The sequence below is a fragment of the Pogoniulus pusillus genome, chromosome 10 (genome assembly GCF_015220805.1).
Source record: "Pogoniulus pusillus isolate bPogPus1 chromosome 10, bPogPus1.pri, whole genome shotgun sequence".
Taxonomy (NCBI): domain Eukaryota; kingdom Metazoa; phylum Chordata; class Aves; order Piciformes; family Lybiidae; genus Pogoniulus; species Pogoniulus pusillus.
In genome coordinates, this window is record NC_087273.1 from 5,376,746 (window position 1) to 5,399,661 (window position 22,916).

General features: G+C 56.7%; 1 protein-coding gene across 3 annotated transcripts; it reads left to right on the forward strand.

The window, feature by feature from the left end:
- The first annotated feature begins 5,800 nt into the window (after positions 1–5,800).
- Positions 5,801–22,185, forward strand: TMEM150C (transmembrane protein 150C). 3 transcript variants are annotated; one of them, XM_064149620.1, is made up of 8 exons: positions 5,801–5,948; positions 13,496–13,580; positions 14,577–14,630; positions 15,548–15,580; positions 15,684–15,751; positions 17,047–17,174; positions 18,236–18,413; positions 19,803–22,185. In XM_064149620.1, the coding sequence occupies exons 2-8, from the start codon at positions 13,501–13,503 to the stop codon at positions 20,009–20,011; spliced, it is 750 nt and encodes a 249-aa protein (XP_064005690.1). In that variant the 5' UTR covers positions 5,801–5,948; positions 13,496–13,500; the 3' UTR covers positions 20,012–22,185. The 3 variants fall into 3 exon arrangements, with proteins under 3 accessions (XP_064005690.1, XP_064005687.1, XP_064005689.1); XM_064149617.1 differs by having other exon boundaries at positions 5,865–5,948; positions 13,499–13,580; XM_064149619.1 differs by lacking the exon at positions 5,801–5,948 and adding an exon at positions 6,282–6,304 and having other exon boundaries at positions 13,499–13,580.
- Positions 22,186–22,916: the final 731 nt, after the last annotated feature.

A 22,916-nucleotide genomic window follows, 5' to 3' on the forward strand; every position in this document is an offset into this window, starting at 1 on the left:
TTGGAGGTGTTGGTGAAAAGGTTGGAGTTGACCCTAGAGGTCTTTTCTAGTGCTTGTGATTCTGTGAGTCTAAGCCTGGGAGATGTCTGCATCCGTATCTCTCTCTGCAGCCTGCAGGTGCAGGGTGACTGCTGTCCTCTGGCTGGCACTGATAAGCTTTCAGGCCCAGAAACTGGCAGCCAGAAGACAACTTTGTGGAAGTAAGCCCAGCAGGTGGGAGATGTGGTGTGGCTTTAGGGATCTCAGCCAGCTGTTGGGGTGGAGGCTCCCAGCAGGACAAAACAAAAGAAGGCTTCTAAAAAGTCTCCTGTGTCCACCTGAGCCTGGGAGGCCAGGCCAGGCCAGGCTAAAGTGTGGTGGCAGAGCTGTGGGCTGTGTTCAGCTGATGTTTGAGGTGTGTGCAGCTGGAAGGGCTCTCAGCTCGGAGGGGCTGATGTGTCAGTAGCAGTTGATGTGTCAGTAGCAGCTGATGTGTCAGTAGCAGCTGATGTGTCAGCTCTAAAGGCAGGGCCAAGCTGGACTTGTCTCACCTCAGTACTTTTGCTCCTGGACTCTTTTGTAGCTTCCCCTTAATGTGGAAAGAATTTCACAGGGAGTTAGGGGCTTCTGTCCACCACTTTCTGGGGCACTTCTGAGAACCAAGGGACAATTTCCTCTGAGATCACAGAATGGCAGGGGTTGGAAGGGGCCTCCAGAGATCGCTGGGTCCAACCAGCTGCTGTCTGTTGGGCAGCAAGGCGCTGGGAGAAGCAGAGTCTGGCACAGCATTGGCAGAGCTGGCTGGAGGAACAGATGGCTCTGAGCAGAGAGGATCTGGCTAATGAGGTGGGGCTTAGCACCTGCAGAAGTGCTTGCTCTGGCACTGCCTTTAGCCCAGGTGTCAGGGTGTGGAGCGATCCTTGGCCCTCCCTGCTCCTGCTGCTCCCATTTCTGGGTGGGCACTGTTTCTTGCCAGACCTTGCTTTGGCTTTGGAGCAAGCCAGGCAAAGCAGGTGGTGAATCTATTCTCAGAAGCATACATTTCTTGGGAACAAAAGCAAATTCTAAGTTATTCCTTTTTTTCCTATTTTCCTGCCTCTCTGTACCATTTCCCCCCCGCAAGAACCAGCCCAGTAGCACTACAGTCAGTCTGTAATGGTGCCATCACCCGGGGAGGGGACTGCAGTCAGAGGGGAACAAGACTGCTTTGTTTCTTCCTGAGCTGAGAGACAGCTCTGCAAGGACAGGGCTGAGCTCTGCAGTAGTCCTCTCTTGAGTTGAGCCAGCAGTGTGCACTTGCAGCCCAGAGGGCCAAGCAGAGCCTGGGATGCAGCAGGAGAAGTGTGGCCAGCAGGGCCAGGGAGGTGATTCTGTTCCTCTGCTGTGCTCTGCTGAGACTTCACCTGGAGTACTGCATCCAGTTCTGGAGCCCCTGGGACAAGAGGGATGTGGAGATGCTGGAGTGTGTCCAGAGCAGGGCCAGGAGGATGCTCAGAGGGCTGCAGCAGCTCTGCTGTGAGCACAGCCTGAAAGAGTTGGGGCTGTGCAGGCTGGAGCAGAGGAGGCTCCCAGGTGACCTTCTTGTGGCCTTCCAGGATCTGAAGGGGGCTGCAAAAAAAGCTGGGAAGGGACTTTTGAGGCTCTCAGGGAGTGACAGGACTGGGGGGAATGGAGCAAAGCTGGAGGTGGGGAGAGTCAGGCTGGATGTGAGGAGGAAGTTGTTGAGCAGGAGAGTGGTGAGAGGCTGGAATGGGTTGCCCAGGGAGGTGGTTGAGGCCCCATGGCTGGAGGTGTTTAAGGCCAGGCTGGCTGAGGCTGTGTGCAGCCTGCTCTAGGGTAGGGTGTCCCTGGGCATGGCAGGGGGGTTGGCACTGGCTGCTCCTTGTGATCCCTTCCAACCCTGACTGATTCTATGATTCTTTGATTCTTTCACATGAAAAGTAAAATCCCTCCAGGGGCTGACCCTGCTGCTCGATGTAAGGGCACAGGAGCTCAGCCCTCCCACTCGCCTGTCACTGGAAGGCAGTGGCCGTGGAGGTGGTGTGTGGTTGCAGCGTGGAGCCTGTGAAGAGCACTGAGGTGGTGAAATTTGGCCGGGAGCAGGAAGGCACTGGAGGCAGGAACCATCAGCTGACTGGCAGCACAGCAACACCGTACCTGGGAACGCTGGGGTGCACTGGAGCAGGGCACCGCTCGGAGCCAGGAATACTGCCAGGCAGATCCCCTGTGGGGCTGAGCAGCCCAGCAGGAAAACCCAGCGAGGAGCAGGGCAGGAACAGTCATGTTTTGCTTGCAGGAGCTTTGCCTTGTCTGTGCACCAGCATCGTGGCAACTGCATCTTGGAAGACATGAGCTGGGCAGGGAGGGACAGCAGTGCCAGCCTCCAGCACACCCACCCAGGGAAAGCCAAGTGTAACCCCAAAGCAGATGGCAGAAGCGACTTGTGGGTACTCTTCTCTGCCAAGGTAGCACTGGTGGAGCCATGGGAGGAAAGATTCTTTCTGCAGGTCAAGGGGAGCTGGCAGCAGACTTTGGGATGTGCAGTGGTGAGGTGTCATTGTGGGATGCCAGATGCCCACTACCCTCCCTCCCTTTGCACGTCCTTGGCAGAGGGATGCTGTGTTCAGTTCTGGGGCACTCACTGCAAGAGAGACGTTGAGGTTCTGGAGCATGTTCAGCAAAGGGCAACAAGGCTGGAGAAGGACCTGGAGCATCTGGCCTGTGAGGAGCATCTGAGGGAGCTGGGAGTGTTCAGTCTGGAGAAGAGGCTGAGGGCAGAGCTCACTGCTCTCTACAGCTCCCTGCAGGGAGGTTGGAGTGAGGAGGGGGCAGCCTCTGTACCACGGTGGCAAGCCACAGGACCAGAGGAAACGGTCCCAAGCTGCACCAGGGGAGGCTCAGCCTGGATGCTAGGAAATAGTTCTTCACAGAGAGGGTTCTCAAACACTGGAATGGTTTTCCCAAGGCAGCACTGGAGACACCATCCCTGGAGGTGTTCCAGCACTGTGTGGACCTGGTGCTTAGGGACATAGTTTAGGGTTGACCCTAGTGCTGGGTCAAGGGTTGGACTGGATGACCTTGGAGGTCTCCTCCACCAGGGTATTTTCTGTGATTCCCTGAGGTTCACAGCAGAGAGGCTGCTGCTCCCACAGGAGCAGTGTCCCACGGAGGAGATAACAGCATCCCTTGACGGGTGGTGCCTCCCTGCACCTCTGTGATGCCCTGCGCCGGATGGGCCCTGGTGTGCTCTTTGCTGTCCTCAGGCTCTGCCCTTTTTTCCCACTCGTTTATTTTGCCCCTAACTTTTGATCTGGGAGAGATCTCCGGTGGGCCTGTCAGCATCAGGCATGGTGAGCTTTCCAGCACTCTGAGGGGCACCATCTGCTCCAAAACAAGAGCTGTGAACAAAATGTCTCAGACACTCAGAGTTTACCCAAGACAGAATTGCTTTAAGTCCCATCTGCTGCACTGTTTTCCTCCCAGCTTTGGCTGATGGCAGAGCTGTTGTGACTAAGGCGGCTTCTGATTAGCTGCTGCAGGTTTGTCTTCTAGCCAAAGTCGCTGGGGCTGAGAGCTGTCACTTCTTACCTCCTTAGCAGAAGCTTTTCTTACTCCTGGGCTGCTGAAAGCCAGAGGTTACTGAACTTGAAGAACCTCCCCTCTGTGACTTCTAAAGTGAGCTTACCTGACTCTGCTTTCCCTGTCACAGGAAGCCTTGGAGCCAGGGAGGTGGTTAATGCTGATACTTCAGCAGGGACTTGGGGGTGCTGCTGGAGGAGAAGCTCCACAGGAGCCAGCAGTGTGCACTTGCAGCCCAGAAAGCCAAGCAGAGCCTGGGCTGCAGCAGGACAAGTGTGGTCAGCAGGGCCAGGGAGATGATTCTCCTCCTCTACTCTGCTCAGACCCCACCTGGAGTACTGCATCCAATTCTGGAACCTCTATTACAAGAAGGATGTGGAGATGCTGGAGAGTGTCCAGAGCAGGGCCAGGAGGATGCTCAGAGGCTGCAGCAGCTCTGCTGTGAGCACAGCCTGAAAGAGTTGGGGCTGTGCAGGCTGGAGCAGAGGAGGCTCCCAGGTGACCTTCTTGTGGCCTTCCAGGATCTGAAGGGGGCTACAAAAAAGCTGGGGAGGGACTTTTTAGGCTCTCAGGGAGTGACAGGACTGGGGGGAGTGGAACAAAGCTGGAGGTGGGGAGATTCAGACTGGACATGAGGAGGAATTTGTTGAGCATGAGAGTGGTGAGAGGCTGGAATGGGTTGCCCAGGGAGGTGGTTGAGGTCCCATCCCTGGAAGTGTTTCAGGCCAGGCTGGCTGAGGCTGTGTGCAGCCTGCTCTAGGGTAGGGTGTCCCTGGGCATGGGCGGGGGGTGGAACTGTCTGATCCTTGTGGTCCCTTCCAACCCTGCCTGATTCTATGGTCCTATGATTCAAGCCTTCTTTTCTCCAGGCAGCAGATCTGGGGAGCCCAGATGGGGTCCGTCTAGGAGAGGCAGGGGTCATAGCACCACCTTGCCCAAGGGCAGCCATGCCTGGCAGCTACATCAGGACCTTCAGCTCCTCGGAGTGGCCTTGCCAGGGCACAGCATTGGATGCACACAGAGGGAAACTTGGCTGAGATCTGTGGGTTTCTGTGGGGTTGCAAGAAGCAAATGCTGCGAGGAGACATCTATTAGCTCGGGATGAGAGAGGATTTGAAATACCAGAGCAGGAAGAATGTTATTCCAGCCCTAAAAATAGGTGCCTCGGCCTTTAAAGCAGAGAGAAGCGAACGCGGTGGCTGCCTTCCCGCAGTGCCACCGCCGCAGAGAGGCAGCCGCCGCGGGGGACCTGCTGGTGCCTGCCTTGCGCTGAGGACCTGTGCTCCGAGGGACCCCCTGCAGCGGGGAGCAAAGAGAGGAATTCTCGTCAAGGAGCGTCCTGAGGGCCGCAGCTGCAGGATGAAGGAGCTCTGCTTGGCCTCTGGAAAGGCAGCACAGAAAACACTGACAAACTGACCTCAGCTCGCTGCTGGGGGCTGCTGTGTGCTCAGGCAGGTGGCTGTCTTGTGTTGGTTCATAAACGACTGAAGAGAAGGCTCCAGGGAGAACTCAGAGCAGCCTGCCAGTGGCTGAAGGGAGCTACAGGAAAGCTGGGGAGGGACTTTTGACAAGGGCTGGGAGTGACAGGATGAGGGACAATGGCTTTGAGCTGGGAGAGGGGAGATCGAGAGCGGAGATGAGGAAGAAATTCTTGCTCATGAGGGTGGGGAGAGCCTGGCACAGGTTGCCTAAGGAAATTATGGATGCTCCCTCCCTAAAGGTGCTGGAGCATGTCCAGAAAAAAGGCAATGAAGCTGGTGAAGGGTCTGGAGAACAGGGCTGGGGAGGAGCAGCTGAGGGAGCTGGGAGGGTTTAGTGTGGAGAAGAGGAGGCTGAGGGCAGAGCTCATTGCTCTCTGCAGCTCCCTGAGAGGAGGCTGAAGCCAGGTGGGAGTTGGGCTCTGCTCCCCAGTCTCAGGTGATAGGAGGAGAGGAAATGGCCTGAAATTATGCCAGGGGAGGGTTAGGTTAGAGATGAGGAAAGAGCCCTGTGCTGCAGGAGTGGTCAGGGGTTGGAAGAGGCTGCCCAGGGAGGCGGTGGAGTCCCCATCCCTGGAGCTGCTGGGAAGGTGTGACCGTGGCACCTGGGGACAGGCTTTAGCGGCCCCGGTGGCTGGGCTGGGCGATCTCGGAGGGCTCTTTCCAACCGCAACAATTCTCCGGTTCTCTCGTCCGGTCACGCCCCGGCACCTGCCAAGGGCTCCGCGGGGCCGCCCCCGGCCGCCGCCATCCGCCGAGCCGCGGCTGCAGTCCCGCCCGTCGGGGGCGGGGCGGGGACTACGCCGGGCGCTTCCCCGGCCCCGGCACGGCCTTATCGGTCCGTTGTGCCGTGCCGTTGCCCGCCCGCCCGCCCGCCGCCGTGGCCGGAGCCGTCCCCGGAGCTGCCCGCAGGTAGGAGCCGCCCCCGCCGCGGCCGGGAACGGGCCCGGGGACCGGGAGTGTCGAGTGTCGTCCCCCTCGGCACTGCTCCCCTTGCCCCTCCGCCCCGCCGCACCGCCCCGCGGACCGTCACTGCCCTGCCCCATCGGCCCCGCTCCGCGGCCCGGCTGCCGCAGCGGGAGGCGGCGGCGGGAGCGCTGCCCGCCCGGGGGCTGGCCCGGCTGGGGGGACGCGGGGCTGCGGCAGCGCTCGGGAGGAGCCGGGGCCCCGGCGCTGGGGGGGCTGAGCCTGCCGGGTCGCGGCAGGGGGAGCAGCGCGGGTGAGACGCCCGGAGCCGCCTGAGCGAGCGCCTGGAGGAGCCGGCTGCGGTGAGCGCTCGGTCGGGATCTCGGCCTCTCCTTCGCCCGGCAGCCCTCCCGTGGCATCCCTCCGGCTCTGAGGCGTGCCGGGCTAATGGAGCTGGGCACGGCCAGCTGCCAGGCGGCTGCCGGCGCCTTTCGGCACACCGCTCCGTGCGGAAACCTGCCTGGGCCGAGGCTGTGGGGTGGGACGGGTCCTGCCTTCCCCGCATCCACTCGGGATTCCTGACGTGCGGGTGGGTCCCGTTGGACTCCCGGCAGGGGAGGAGGTTTGGGGAAAGCGGCTCGGCTGTGCCGTGGTCCCTGCGGGGAGGAAGGGCGAGATCCTGCCTCCCAATGACAGCATGAGACGAGGGACCCCTGAGCGCTGGTGTCCCAGGGGATGCTGCGGCCGCATGGGACCGCAGCTGTTCTCCCAGCTTGTGCCGGAGCTCGGATTCGCGGCCCTCGGGCTGTAAAGACTGGAGCAATCCTGAGCAATCTTGCCTTCTGCCGTTGCCTTTTCTTTTGGAACAAAGCTTCTTGGCAGCGTGACCTTAGCGGCTGCCAGAGCAGCATTGGCGGAGCCCTCGCACCACAGCGAGGTACAGGTGCGTGGTTAGCTGCGAGCAGCCCCCCAGCGCGGAGCAGGGGACGTGGGGAAGCTGTGTCCCAGCACTGCCTGCCCCTCGTGTCCTGCTCAGGTGGGCACAGCTGCCTTAGAAAAGGGGACTCGACTCTAGCTGACTTTGTGCCTTGGTGTAACAGGGTAAAGAAGAGGGACTTCTATTTCCCTGCCCAACATCTGGCTCCTGATTTCACTGTTGCACTGCTGAAAGTCAGACGATTTCCTTGTGCTGTTCCCCATGCCCAGCTGCCAGCCTGGATGGCAGAAGCCAGTGCAGTTGTTTCATTTCCCCTTTAAGGATTCTTGGTGTTGCAAGCGTCTGCTTTTTAGGTGCAGAGCAGGGCTGTGTGCTTCTGTGAGCACTGACATTTTGCAATCGTTTTTCCTTGGGTGAAAGGTAATGTTCACAATTTCCTGTCCTTCCTCAGCCTTTTCCGTGCAGCCTGAGCGTGCAAGACTGTGGCTTGGCCCAGCACAGGCACTTTAAGCTCCCAGTCCTGCTGTCCAGGCCAAAACAATGAGCTCTGATTGCAGGATAAGTGGGAGCGAAGAAGCAGGGGAAGGTCTACTGGAAAGGGGACAGATGATCCTAAGCAATGCATTGGGAGGAATAAACCATGTTGGAGATGATGAGATTGAGAGCAGCCCTGCAGAAAAGGACTTGGAGTTGCTGGTGGAAGAGAAGCTGGACAGGAGGCAGCAGGGCACTGGCAGCACAGAAGGCCAATGGCAGCCTGGGCTGCATTCAGAGCAGTGTGGCCAGAGCTGGAGAGAGGGGATCCTGCCCCTCTGCTCTGGGGAGACCTCACCTGCACTGCTGGGACCAGCTCTGGGGCCCTCAACACAGAAAGGTTATGCGACTGATGGAGCAGGTTCAGAGGAGGGACACAAAGATGATCAGAGGTCTGGAGAACCTTTCCTGTGAAGAGAGGCTGAGAGAGTTGGGGCTCTTGAGCCTGAAGAGGAGAAGGCTTCAGGTGGACCTTATAGCAGCATTTCAGTATCTCAAGGGGACCTACATGGAGGCTGGGGAGGGACTATTTAGAAGGGCCTGGGGGGATAGGATGAGGGGCAGTGGTTGGAAACTGGAGCAGGGGAGATTTACCTTAGACCTAAGGAGAAAGTTCTTCACCAAGATGGTGGTGAAGTACTGGAACAGGTTGCCTAGAGATGTGGTTGAGGCCCCATCCCTGCAGACATTCCATGTCAGACTTGATGTGGCTGTGGGCAGCCTGCTCTAGTTGGGGATGTCCCTGCTGACTGCAGGAGGTTTGAACGTGATGACCTTGGAGAGTCCCTTCCAAACTGATGCAATCTGAAGGCTGCAGTTGAGCATTGAAAGGAAAGCAGTGGGAACAGGTGGAGAGAGAAGAGTGGAGTGAATGGGAGGAAGGAGAGGAAAAGAAGGCTGATGAGCTTCAAAAGCCATGGATGAAGCTGTTTTAACAGCTTCAGGTTACCTTGCATGGGGTGAATGCATGTTTTGTTCCAGAGAACAAGTCTTACAAGGAGTGGCTGAGGGACCTGCAGTAGTTTAGTGTGGAGAAGAGGAGGCTGAGGAGAGACTTCATTGATCTCTACAGCTTCCTGAAAGGAGGTTGAAGCCAGGTGGGGATTGGTCTCTTCTTCCTACTATCAGGTGGTATAAGGAGAGGAAATGACCTGATACTGTGCCAGGGGAGGGTTAGGTTGGAGATGAGGAAAATTTTCTTTGCTGCAAGAGTGGTGAGGGATTGGAATAGGCTGCTCAGGGAGGTGTTGGAGTCCCTAATCTCGGGAGGTATTTGGGAAACCTTGTGGCCATGGCACCTGGGGACAGAGTTTAGTGTCCTTGGTAGCGTTGGGTCAAAGGTTGGACTGGATGATCTCAGAGGGCTTTTCTATCTGGAGAACAGTTCTCTGATCTTGGCACCAAGGCACACTCTGGATGGTTGTGTCTGCAAGGGAGAGGTGCATGCCAGAGCAGCAGTCCCTGTAGGAGTGCTGTTTGCTCCATCAAGCAGTGTTTGCTTTGGCAGGCTGCAGGCCCTGGCTTCCTGGGGAGGGCTGGTCCTGGGGAGGTGTCCAAGGCATGAAGTCAGTCAACTATCCACCCTCCTGCTCAGCACCCAGGAGCTGCTGAGCTGTGCTGCCCTGTGCTGTGATGGCTTGGGTGTCACCTGCCCCCCACCTCCCCACTTCAGAAAATCACCCAGACTAGACTCAGCGGCTCTGGAAGTGGAATGCAGCTTAGCACAAGGTACAAGCAGAGATGTACAACATCTACAGCTACAGACAGAAATAGACAAGGTAAAAGGTGGTACAGAAACACAGCAGCCCTCCCAGAAACCAGAGTGCCCAGAAGGGGCTCCCAACCACCTTTCCACCTCCTTCCCACCCCTCTACTTTATCCCAGACTTTGCCTTACGTTCAAGGTGAGTTTGGAAGGTCACCCAGGGGAGTTAGGAAACAGAAGGATTAGTCACACAGACAGCAGCTTAGAGAGTGAGAAAGGAGGCAGCCAAAAGCCAGAGAGCAACTCTGTTATCTGTGTTTGTGGTGTTGTTTTTACCCATCTCAGCAAGCCTGTGAGTGCAGCAGACATCACCGTTGTGTCCTTTTCACAGCCTAGCATCTAATTCTTCTCGCCAACATGCTCCAGCTAGCTTCAAACTAGCACAAGCAGGCTGCATGTTTGTAAGCCTGGTGGGACAGGAGCTGCTGCCTGATGCCATTAGGGGAGATCTGAGCTGCCTGTGCCACGGGGAGCACCAGGACAGGAGGGAAATCCTGGGGACTTGGGCCAGCCTGCAGCACTAGTTGGGGAGTGTCTGGCTTCATCTTCTGCATTTCCTGGGCTGGGACAGACCCAGGCAGTTGGGGAGAGACCTTCTGTCCTCCATCCTATTTCCTACTCCCTCTGAGGAACCACTGCACTGGCAGCAGTGCCTGCCTGAACTAGTGGCCCTTCAGTTCTGGCACCACAGGAGTGGACTTTGCCTGGTCAAGCTACTGGAGATGTCCACAGCTGTGTCAGAGAGAGCCTTCCCAGTGTGCTGTTGGCCCAGCTGGATGCTCTGAGGGGTGGTGTAGTGTGGTGTGTTGTGCTGCAGCAAAGTTTGTCTGAGTATGTTTCAAAGACAGCAGGGTGCAGAGGAGAGCCACCAAAATGATCAGGGGGTTGGAGCAGCTCTGCTATAAGGACAGGCTGAGGGAGCTGGAGGTGTACAGCCTGGCAAAGAGAAGGCTGCAGAGAGACCTTAGAGCAGCCTTCCAGGACCTGAAGGGGCTACAAGAAGGATGGAGACTGCAAAGACCTGCAGTGGCAGGACAAGGGACAATGGCTTCAAACTAGAGCAGAGTAGATGTTAGGAATTGGTTCTTTACTATGAGGGTGCTGGAACACTGCAACAGGTTGCCCAGGGAGGTGGTTGGGGCCCCATCCCTGGGGTTATTCAAGGTGAGGCTTGTCAAGGCTCTGGGCAACCTGATCTGGTGGAGGATGTCCCTGCTGACTGCATGGGGGATTAGACTGGATGAGCTTCAGAGGTCCCTGCACTTGTTTTTGTTGAGCCTCATGAGGTTCACCTGGGCCCAAGGTGCAGACAAGGGTTGTGGCTTTCATTGGGGTGTGCTTGCTTTTCTTGCCTAAGTGAATCCTTTGTACTTTATCAACAGGGAGGGGGCAGTGGTAATAGCTGCCAGCCTCTGACCTGAAGGCAGGGTCACCTTTGCTCAGCGCAGCCACCATCAGAGAGGAGAGCCAGCACTGTTAGCCAAGGCTATAGCTGCAGGTGACAGCAGGGAGCAGCCCTTGGAGCCCTGTAGCAGAGCAGCAGCTGGGGGCTGCCAGTGCATGCTGGTGGGGGAACAGAGCAGGGCAGAGCTTCACAGAGCTGTGGCTGTTGCAGGAGGGCTGTGCAGGGCTTTGTGTCTCCTGTATGGGAGAGACAAATAGCGATGGGGATGGGTGGGGAAGTGTAATCCACCTTCACTGATCATTTCTTCTGCTGTTACCCCGTGCCCAGGATCAGCACACACTGGAGCTGAGAGCCTTTCACACTGCTGTGCCTAATGCATGCAGCCTGCCCTGCTCACTGCTCTGCACCTCTCTGCTGCCAGGGCAGGCAGGAGGCTTGGCTGGTTGCTGCTCTGTCTTATCATGTGTAATTCAGCCTCACCTGGGCTTGTCTGCACAGGCAACGCCAAATTCTGGGCCAGTTCTGGGCCCCTTGACTCAAGAGAGATGTTGAGGTGCTGGAAGGTGTCCACAGGAGGGCGCCAAAGCTGGTGAGGGGCCTGGAGCACAGCCCTGTGAGGAGAGGCTGAGGGAGCTGGGAGTGTGCAGCCTGCAGCAGAGGAGGCTCAGGGCAGAGCTCATTGCTATCTGCAGCTACCTGCAGGGAGGCTGTAGCCAGGTGGGGTTGGGCTCTGCTGCCAGGCAGCCAGCAACAGAAGAAGGGGACACAGTCTCAAGCTGTGCCAGGGCAGGTTCAGGCTAGGTGTTAGGAGAAAGTTCTTCATTGAAAGAGTGATTTGCATTGGAATGGGCTGCCTGGGGAGGTGGTGGAGTCACCATCCCTGGAGGTGTTTAAGAGGAGGCTGGATGAGGCCCTTAGTGCCGTGGGTTAGTTAATTAGAAGGGTTAGGTGATAGGTTGGACTCAATGATCCCAGAGGTCTTTTCCAACCTGGTCAATTCTGTGATATAAATCATGGCCTGATGGCTTTGCGTCTGCACAGGCAGCACCAAGTCGTGGCCTGATGGCTTTGTGCAAGTGTGGTGTGGCTGGGGGCAATGCCAGGATGCTGTTTTGTACCCCTGCCAGGGAAGACAGAACAGCTGACCTGTAGGGATGAGCATGAGGCTGCCATGCCTCCTGCAGGGTCTAGGGAGCCTCAGCTCGACTCTTTCAGCCTCTGCTGCTGTGGGTCAGAGCAGGAGGCAGTGCCTGGGACCTTGAGTAGTGTCTGGGCAGCATTTCCTCGGCAGCCTGGGGCTGTGTGGTGGGGATGTGCTAGGGGCTGGCTGTGACATGGTGAAGGTGCTTACACTCTTGTATGGATCCTCATGTAGAGGGAGAGAACAGGGCAGCAGCTGGAGAGGCCATGGCATAGAAAGGCCAGGGGAGCTGAGAGGAGCAACATGGTGTTGTGGGCACTCTCTTCTCCAGGGCAAAGGAAGGTGGCATCGCTTTAGGCACCTGAATGAGGTGGCTGAGCTGCACTAGAGCAGGCTCTAGTGGAAGGGCACCGTGGCTGAGTTGCAGGGTGCCTCCCTGTGCCTTGGGGACCTCGTCGAGCCCAGGGTTGCCTGCAGCAGGCTGTGGGAGGCAGGAGGCAGCAGGGCACAGGTGGTGCTGCCCTGGCGGTAGCAGAGCAGGTGCTGGAGCCACAGCTCCGTGCTGCTCACCTGCTCCAGTCTGTTGGCTGGGCCAGTGCCCGCAGGAGCAGTGGTGGAGGAGGGGGGAGCCTGAGGAAATCCTCTATCAGTGGTCAGCCTCAGAGGGCCCTGGGTGTGTGCAGCACAGCAAGGCAGCAGCGTTCCCTCCGCAGGGCACACCCCGGGCAGGCCCTGCAGTGCCCGGAGCTGCTCCTCCGTGTCCTGGCAGGGCTGCGGGCGCTGGTGCCGAGCCCGGCTCTGCTCAGGCTGTCTTTAGCTGAGGGCTGCGGCTGGGCTGGGAGCTGGCTCTGGAGGTGAGCGGGATGCAGGTGTGTCCTCCTGCCTTGCTGCTGCAGGCTTGGCTGAGGCAGCGCCTGCGGGATCCGTAAGGGTCCTGGGGAGGAGGCTGCTTGCCTGGTGCCCGGGGAAGGAGCAGCGAGTCAGGGCTGAGGCTCTTGCAGAGTCACCTCCTGCAAAATGCATCAGAAAAATCAGAGAGTCATGGAACAGGTTGAGTTGGAAGGGACCTTAAAGCTCATCCCCCTCTACCCCCTCTGCCATGGGCAGGGACACCTTCCACTAGAACAGGCTGATCAAAAGATCACCCAACCTTGAAGGAGACATCCACAGCCTCCCTGGGCAACCTGTGCCAGTGTCTCCCCACCCTCACTTTCAAGAATTCCTTCCTCATCTCCACTCTCAATCTCCCCTCTCCCAGCTCAAAGCCCCTATCCCTCATCCTGGCACTCCCAGCCCTTGGCACAAGTCCCTTCCCAGCTCTCCTGCAGCCCCTTCAGCTACTGGAAGGCTGCTCTAATGTCTCCCTGCAGCCTTCTCTTCTCCAGGCTGAACAGCCCCAACTCCCTCAGCCTGTCCCCATAGTGGAGGTGCTCCAACCCTCTGATCATCCTTGAGGCCTCCTCTGGACCCTCTCCAGCAGTAGTTTGGAAGCCACTCGGATTCTGTGAGCGTGTCCCAAAGGTCTCCACACCACAGCTCCAGGCTGTGTGCCTTGGCCTTGGCTTTCATGCCCAGTGAGGATGGTGCTGCCTTTGTGCAGCAGCTTAAGCCCTTGTGCTGACAAGGACAACGTGAAAGCTTTGCTGCTGCCTTGCCATCAGCAGCTTGATCCTGGGACATTAAAGTCCCTGCCGCATGGATGCTCTTCCTGCCCAGGCAGCTTGGGTCCTCTGCCCTCTTCCTTTGGTGTTTACTTTGCCTTTTGTTCCCAGCAGGCATGGATGGGAAGAAATGCAGCGTGTGGATGTTTCTGCCTCTTGTGTTCACCCTGTTTACCTCAGCTGGATTATGGATAGTGTAAGCTATCTGCTGCTGCTTGTTTGGGAGGGCAAATTGGGGTGGGGCAGTTGGAAGTGCCACTGTGGGGTGGGCTGCAGCTCAGTATGGAGAGCCTTTGGGAATGCTCTCTCCTTGGCTGTGCCAGTTCATGGCTTGGAAGATCACATTTTTATTGCTGGGTTTCTATGCTGCCCAGGTCACATTTCTGACCCTGCCTTCATCCTGGCACACATCGCTAGGAGAGACAGCCAAAACCATGCAGGAGTTAGTTCCCTTTCTTTGAATGGCTTGGGAGAGCTCTAGGAGATGCTCCTGGAGGTCCCTTCTTGGGCATGCAAACTGAAAATGCTCAGCATCCAGCAGCAGCTGAGTGCTGACACTTCACTTTCTCACTGTCACTGCTACCAACGTGCACAAGGCAGACACTGCCCTGAGCTGGGCTCTCTCCAAGCATGCAGGCAAACCACTGCAGCATGAGCTGGGGAGCACTAAATGTGCAACCAGCAGTTGTGCCCAGTCTGAGGAGCTGTTATTTTGTAGGGTATGGTTCTGGCTCTGCTCTGTGGATGTTTTGCAGCAGCAGGGGCAGCTTAAGCCATTTTCCTGACCCCTGCTGCTTGTTGTTCTCTTGTCCCATCCCTTCTGATTGTATTAAAGCAGATTTTGTGGAGGAGGGAGGGGGCTGGAGGTGTTCAGGAAAAATCTGGCTGAGGCACTTAGTGCCATGGTCTGGTTGATTGGCTAGGGCTGGGTGCTAGGTTGGACTGGATGAGCTTGGAGGTCTTGATTCTATGGTGAGCCAGACAAGTCATGTTTTCAAAACTAAAACTCTGCTTGGTTATTTTTAAGTGACCCTCTTTGTCTACCTGGCCATGCAAAACAGATGCAACACAGAGGAAGGCACACAGCTGCCTGCTTGAGCAGAGAGAAACAGGGGCTGCCTCCAGAAGAGCCTGCCAGGGGGCTTGGAGACACTTCACTGGAGTGATATTTGCAATTCTTTGTTTTTCACAGGTACTTCATAGCAGTGGAAGATAATAAGATCACCCCCCTAAGTGTACCAGATAGGTAAGAGCTGCCTGAGTGCTTTCCAGTCAGTCACTTGTTTCTTTAAAAGAGTAAAGCAGTGAAGGCTGAATGGGGCCCTGCTTAGCCTGGAAAAAGAGCAGCCTGAGGAGGGATCTTATCAAAGCTCAGCAATATCTAAAGGGTGAGGGTCCAGAGGATGGGGCTGGGCTTTCTTCAGTGGTGATAGGTTGTGGGGCAGGGGGTGCAAACTGGGACACAGGAGATTTCACTTAAGTGTAAGGAAAGAAACTTCTTTAGCTTGAGGGTGCCAGAGCCTTGGGGCAGGTTGGGCAGAGAGATTGTGGAGTCTTTCTCTGAAGGGATTTCAAAACCTACCTGGATGTTGCAGTGCTTGGCAAGCTGCTGTGGGTGACCCTGCTTAAGTGGAGGGTTGGAGTGGATGATCCCCAGAGGTCTCTTTCAACTCAGGGGTCCCTTCCCATCCCCAGGGAGATTGGATGTGGATGATCCCCAGAGGTCCCTTCCCATCCCCAGGGAGGTTGGACTGGGATGATCCCCAGAGGTCCCTTCCCATCCCCAGGGAGATTGGACGTGGATGATCCCCAGAGGTCCCTTCTCATCCCCAGGGAGGTTGAACTGGGATGATCCCCAGAGGTCCCTTCCCATCCCCAGGGAGATTGGATGTGGATGATCCCCAGAGGTCCCTTCCCATCCCCAGGGAGGCTGTACTTGCATGATCCCCAGAGGTCCCTTCCCATCCCCAGGGAGGTTGGACTGGGATGATCCCCAGAGGTCCCTTCCCATCCCCAGGGAGGCTGTACTTGGATGATCCCCAGAGTTCCCTTCCCATCCCCAGGGAGGTTGGACTGGGATGATCCCCAGAGGTCCCTTCTGACCCCTGCAACCATGCTGAGATTCTGTGAAACAAACCCTTGAATCTTCCTTATGTCTCTTAGGAAACCTGGTTCCAAAAGACCACCTTATATAAGGTAAGTGAAGGATTTTCTTGCTCTGGCTGTTGTGCTCCATGCTTACTGTTTGTGCCCTTGCTCCATCCAGCGCCCCACTGATGCACCCTGTGCTCTCTCTAAGCATTGCAGGTGATGCCCCTCCGGCGAGCTGCGTCTTCAGCCAAGTCATGAACATGGCTGCGTTTCTAGGTAGGAGCCACCAGAGGAGTGCTTCTTGCTGGGCTTTTCCAGCAGTGGAAGTAAGAAGGAAACACCAAGAGGGGAAGAAATGCCTGGAAAGTATTGAATGAAAAACCCAAAACCTCACTGCTGTCTACATGGTCTGGTTGACTGCCTAGGGCTGGGTGATAGGTGGCACTGGATGATCCTGGAGGTCTCTTCCAACCTGCTTGACTCCACAAAGATGTCTGTGTTTGTTTCTTAAGTCTGCTACCTTCACCCCTTTGTGTTTTAAACAAATTATCCCAAACCAGTTTGTTTCCTTCCACTTTGGTTTGCTCTTCTGGATTTTTTTGGGGGGGTTATTTTTTGTTTCTTTTTTGTTGTTATTTACAGTAGTGTTTGCATTTATCTTTTTCCTCTCTATGGGTGTGTGTGGGGGTTACTGTGCTTGCAAGTTTGCTCTGGGCTGTTCTCTTCAAGTGTGGGTTCCACCTCTGCTGCTCTGTGAAAGGCACAATGGTTCTCTGCAGGAACCGAGGGAACTCGGTTCACAGAGTCACAGAATGTCAGGAGCTGGAGGGGACCTCCAAAGATCATCCAGGCCAACCCCCCCCTGCCAGAGCAGGATCATCTAGGGCAGATCACACTGGATCACATCCAGGCAGGTCTTGAGTATCTCCAGAGAGGGAGACTTTGCAACGGGCCCCCGACCTTCTCGAGGTCCGACGGTCTGGAGGTCAGGGGCTGGGTCCCCGGCGGTCTGGACTGGAGGTCAGGGGCTGGGTCCCCGGTGGTCTGGACTGGAGGTCAGGGGCTGGGTCCCCGGTGGTCTGGACTGGAGGTCAGGGGCTGGGTCCCCGGCGGTCTGGACTGGAGGTCAGGGGCTGGGTCCCCGGTGGTCTGGACTGGAGGTCAGGGGCTCGGTCCCCGGCGGTCTGGACTGGAGGTCAGGGGCTGGGTCCCCGGTGGTCTGGACTGGAGGTCAGGGGCTGGGTCCCCGGCGGTCTGGACTGGAGGTCAGGGGCTCGGTCCCCGGCGGTCTGGACTGGAGGTCAGGGGCTCGGTCCCCGGCGGTCTGGAAGTTCTTTTCCGACGTGAATGATTCTGTGCAGCATCAGGTTTGAGAGAAGCTCACCATCAGCCTAAGCAGTCATCCTCTTGCGCTGCCTGTGCCGAGCCGTGCCGGGGCTGAGCTCGGTGTGCCCTGCAGGAGCCCTGCGGTGGCCATCACGCAGCGGGTGCGGGGCGCAGGAGCCCCCGGGCGGGCGGCAGCCGCCGCGCACTGTGCCTGATGCTGTCCCTGCGTTCTGCTTCCCCCTCAGCGCTGGTGCTGGCTGTGCTGCGCTTCATCCAGCTGAAGCCCAAGGTGCCGACCCCGTGGCTGAACGTCAGTGGCCTGGTGGCCTTGTGCTTGGCCTCTTTTGGGATGACTCTGCTCGGCAACTTCCAGGTACTGCGCTCCAGGCTGCCAGTAGGTCTGCTTAGGTCTTTGACCTACCTGCGAGGTGAGCTTAGGAGTCCCAGCCCTCCCTGACCTGCCCTGCCACCTCTGTCTGCCACTTAGGTGGTACTGGCAGGCTGCTGTGAGAAAGGCCACAGTGATTCTGCACACGCTCCCAGCAGCTTCCTCCAGGAGCCTCTCTAACCTGAGTCCCTCCCCACGGGCTGCAGTTTGTCACCAACAGCTCCAGCATGGGTCCCATCCCCAGACTGCTCCAGTGCAGGCTTCTCTTATGACTCGTGGCAGAGCCACCTGCTCTGGCATGGGGTCCTCCACGGGGTGCAGGTGGGCATCTGCTCCACCACTACCCTCCGTGGGCTGCAGAGGCTCAGCCTGTTGTCTCCCCAAGGGCTGCAGAGGAATCTCTGCTTTGGTGCACCTCTCCTCCCTTCATAGACTCATAGAATCAGCCAGGCTGGAAGAGACCTCCAAGCTCACCCAGTCCAACCTAGCACCCAGCCCTATCCAATCAACCAGACCATGGCACACAGTGCCCCATCCAGGCTTTGCTTCAACACCTCCAGGGACAGCGACTCCACCACCTCCCTGGGCAGCCCATTCCAATGCCAATCACTCTCTGTAAAGAACTTCTTCCTAACATCCAGCCTGTACCTCCCCACCACAGCTTGAGGCTGTGTCCCCTTGTTCTGTTGCTGCTTGCCTGGCAGAAGAGACCAACCCCACCTGGCTACAGCCTCCCTTCAGGCCCTGATGTTTGCAGAGTTGTTTCTCTCCCATCCCACTGCCCTGCTTCACTGCAGCTTTTTTTCTTGCAGATTCTTACTTTCTCCTTTCTTGAATACACCTTCTTGATTCTGGCTGGCCTTGGCCACAGGCAGGTCCAGCTTGCAGCCCGGGAAGCTTCTAGCAGCTCCTCCCAGGAGCCAGGCCTGTAGTCCATTGCCCATCATGTGCCACCCAACCACCCCACACCCCTGCAGCAACAATCCAAGGTAGCTGGCAGATAATTCCAGTGGCATCCAAGCCATCACCACTCTGTTGATTCCCAGCTTTCCAATGATGAGGAGATCCACAACGTGGGCACATCGCTGACCTTTGGTTTCGGGACCTTAGCCTGCTGGATCCAGTCTGCCCTCACCCTCAAGATCAACCTGAAGAATGAGGGACGGAAGGTGGGCATCCCACGCGTCGCCCTGTCAGCCAGCATCACCCTCTGCGTGGTGCTCTGTATCCTTTGGTGCTGCTGCCTGGGGAGCAGGGGCCATGTGTCCTGCACTCTCTGCAGCAGGCAATATTGCCTCTTAGAATCATGGAACTGATTGGGTTGGAAAAGCCCTCTAAGGTCATTAGGTCCAACTGTCAACGCAACCCCACCACTGCCACTAAACCATGTCCCCAGGTGCCAGTGGCATCCTGGCCTGGATCAGGAACAGTGTGGCCAGTAGGACAAGGGAGGTTATTCCGTCCCTGTGCTCAGCACTGGTCAGGTCACATCTCGAGTGCTGTGTCCAGTTCTGGGCTCCTCAATGCAAGAGAGATGTTGCAGTACTGGAAGGTGTCCACAGGAGGGCGCCAAAGCTGGTGAGGGGCCTGGAGCAGAGCCCTGTGAGGAGAGGCTGAGGGAGCTGGGGGTGTGCAGCCTGCAGCAGAGGAGGCTCAGGGCAGAGCTCATTGCTGTCTGCAGCTCCCTGAAGGGAGGCTGTAGCCAGGTGGGGTTGGGCTCTGCTGCCAGGCAAGCAGCAACAGAAGGAGGGGACACAGTCTCAAGCTGTGCCAGGACAGGTCTATGCTGGATGTTAGGAGGAATTTGTTGTCAGAGAAAGTGATTGGCATTGAAATGGGCTGCCCAGGGAGGTGGTGGAGTCACCATCCCTGGAGGTGTTGAAGCAAAGCCTGGATGGGGCACTTAGTGCCATGGTCTGGTTGATTGACAGGGCTGGGTGCTAGGTTGGACTGGGTGAGCTTGGAGGTCTCTTCCAACCTGCTTGATTCTATGGCCTCACCTTTCTTGAACACTTCCAGGCATGGGGACTCCACCACCTCCCTGGGCAGCCTCTTTCAATCCCTGACTGCTCCTGCAGCAAAGAAATTTTTCCTCCTCTCCAACCTAACCCTCCCTTATCACAGTTTCAGGCCATGTCTCTCCTTCGATCACCTGATTCTAGGGAGAAAAGGCCAACCCCCACCTCACTGCCACCTCCTCTCAGGGAGCTGTAGAGAGCAGTGAGGTCTCCCCTCAGCCTCCTCTTCTCCAGACTAAAAACCCTTCACCACCTCAGTAGTCCTCGCAGTAGAGCATGCTGTGCTGGGCAACTGCTGCTGCTGGGTTTCACAGGATGGTTTTGCAGGTGGCCTAAGGAGAATGAAATCCTGCATGGTGTGCTTTGCAAGGTGTCCCACTGCCTGCAGTGCAGAGCTGATCTGGTTTGCTCTGGGAGGCTTCTGGCAGAGAGGGACCCATGGCAGATCCCCAGCTTGCTGGCTCTGGTCCCCTGATGGTGGCTGGCTGGGTTGGCTGGCTGATGATGAAGAGGTTATTGTCTGGCCCCTTGGCTTTCTGTCCTCCTGGTTGGTGTCTCTGCTTTCACTAAGATCTCCTTGACTTCCTTCTTCCAGACTTCATCCTGATGGCACAGGGCATCCACATGCACGCTTCCAGGATCCAGTGGGGGCTGGTGATGTGCTTCCTGTGCTACTTTGGCACCTTTGCAGTGGAGTTCAGGCACTACAGGTTTGAGATCGTTTGCTCGGAGTACCAGGAGAACTTTCTGAGCTTCTCTGAAAGCTTGTCGGAAGCCTCTGAGTACCAGACCGACCAGGTGTAGGCTGCCCTCTGGCAGGGGGGGAGGGGGGCAGGTGTGGGCTCATGGGTTAAACATGACCTCATTTACACTTCTGGATACGTTTGTTTTCATGTGCAATCCTGGTGGCTTTGCCAAAGGGCCCGGAGGGCGTCTGTCACACTTCGAGCCCAAGGAGAGCAGCTGTCTGCTCCGAGAGCAGCAGCTCCTTCTCACCATGAACTGTCCAGGCTCTGCCACACTGCTCAGCAGCCAGCCCTGGCACTGCTCTGCCGGGACAGGCACTCCTCAGCTTGTTCTGCAGAGGAGGAGATGAAGGAAAAGGACTTCTCTGGGCACCAAGAGTCTTCAGGAGGCAGTGGTTCCTAGGGCACCAAACTGCATCTTTCACATGTTTCTTGTGTTGTTTGCATGGATGCCAGCTGGCATAACATGCCAGGGGGAGGAGGAGTGACTGTTTCTTCTGCACTTGGAAGCATGCAGTGGAAGACCCCAACTGAAGTGGCTTCTGTGTTGAGCAGGCAAGCATCTCCTCCAGCCTGGAAAGAAGCAAGTGGTGCTGCCAGGTCTGGCAGAAACTGCTGTGATCAGGACGTGTGGTGGATGCTGCCCTGTAGCAGAGCAGGCAGCCTCAGGCCAGAGGAGGTGGCACAGCTGGGTGCTGTGCTCGGCTTTGTGTTTGAGACTCACCAGTGAGCAGTGGTGGAAGTGAAGCTCTGGATGGAGGTGGAGAGGTCTGTGTGCTCAGATGACCTAGAAAAAGCTGTTCTCTGTGTGCAGTGCTTCCACCACACACCTCTGTGGTCTTTCAGAAGCTGTGTTTTCATTCGTGGAAGGGGTAAACTTTGTGTTGGAGACACTGGGCTCACCTGCAAGGAGAATAGAAGCCTTGCAGGGGGTTCTGGGCACAGGGTTTGGGTTTCTGTACACTTAGAAGTAAATCTTCAGACATACTGAGAGCAGAGCTGGGCACCAGGCCCCCAGCTTGGAGTCTGCCACAGCTTTAAGTGGGTTTCGGAGGTGCAGGGAGGTAGTTCTACCGTGGAGGTTGAGTTGCTGGAGGGGCAGGAAGGGAACAAGCAACACCACACTGGCACAGGTTGCCCAGACAGGTAGTGGAAGTCTCATCCCTGGAAGTTTCAAAGGCCAGGCTGGATGTGGCTCTGAGCAATCTGATCTAGCGTGAGGTGTCCCTGCCCATGGCAGGGAAGCTGAAACTGGATGATCCCTGAGGTCCCTTCCAGCCTTGACAATGAGCACTAGAAGGGCTTTTCCCTCCCTGAAGGGAGCCTTGCAAAACAGAAGCTCTGGGCTGTGTGATTGTTTGGGTTTTTTTTTAAAGCAAGAGCTCAAAGCCCCTCTTTGAAAAGCTGATTTTGGGAAGGCTGAGCAGGAAGACCCTGGGAGCTGCTTCCCATGGATGTGGCTTCTGTTTCCCTCTAGTCAGGCTCAGCTTAGGCTTGCATCTTGTCTGAGCTGCAGGAGAATGAGATGGAAAATAAAAGGGCACTCAAAGGGCAACTGTTGCATGCCAACAGCCTCAGCTGCTGCTGCCCAGCCTGCTCTGGGGAGTGTGGCTGAGCCCGCAGCAGCCAGGCTGCTCCTGTGGCTGGTGGCAGCCTGATGGATACACCTACCACTGGCACAGCTGCTAAGAGGTCAGACCAGCCACTCCCAGCTCCTCTGACCTCTGGTGCCTGGCTGGAACCTAATGGGATTAATCTCTCACCATATCTATCTCCCACTGACTGCAGCAGCTCTCCAGCAGCCCAGACAGGGAGCTCCTTCTGAGTGAGGGCAGGAGAGGACAGCCTGGAGCAAAGCTGCAGGTGAGGATCCTTTTCCAGGAGCACAGACACTCTCTGCACATGGAGCATAAAACAGCTGCTTGCTTGGGTGGTGTTTTACTGTAAATAGGCCACTGTGACCTTTTTTAACAGACTCAATGAATACTTTTCTGTTTTACCATTTTCTATTTTGGATTTTATCAAGGGGGAAACAAGAAAATGCCTGTGATGATGATGCTGATGCTGATTTTTTTCCTTCTCTCCTTTCCCTATATGCAATCCAAACAGAAGTTCAGGTTTTTGCTGGTAATTATGTACATGTCTTTGAAATGTTTCTAACTGCACTTTTCAGTCCAACTCAGTGACTGCTCTGCCCTGAGACATGACCACTAAATAAAGTGCTTCTATGGAGGAGGTTTTACTATTTATTTCCCCCAGCCCATGCATAGCTTTCTGATGGCAAATGCAAACCAAAAGGTATTCAAAGTGTCATTACTAACGTTAAGGAGCTCTTCAGCCATGCAGATGCACTTAACTCCAACAGTGCTAATTGGCAGGCTTTCTCCAGGAGGAAGACCACAGAGTGACAAAGAGTGGCTGCCTCAAGGCCTGACCTGTTAGCAGGCAGTGCCTGGCTTGAGAGCAGCCCTGAGGAAAGGGACCTGGGGGTGCTGGTGGAGCCAGCAGCATGCACTTGCAGCCCAGAGAGCAAGCAGAGCCTGGGCTGCAGCAAGAGAAGTGTGGGCAGCAGGGTGAGGGAAGGGGTTCTGCTCCTCTGCTCCACTCTGGTGAGACTTCACCTGGAGCACTGTGTCCAGTTCTAGAGCCCCTGGTACAGGGCAGATCTGGGGGTGCTGCAGTGTGTCCAGAGAAGGGCCATGAGGATGAGCAGAGGGCTGCAGCTCCTCTGCTACGGGGACAGGCTGAGTTGGGGTCATTCAGTCTGGAGGAGGCTCCTGTGGCCTCCTAGTAGCTGAAGTGGGCTACAAGAAAGCTGGGGAGACATTCTTTAGGGTGTCAGAAAGTGTCAGGACTTGGAGGAGTGGATCCAAGCTAGAGGAGGGGAGATTTAGGTTGGACATTAGAAGTACTTCACTGTGAGGGTTGGTGAGATGCTTGCACAGGTTGCCCAGGGAGGTGAT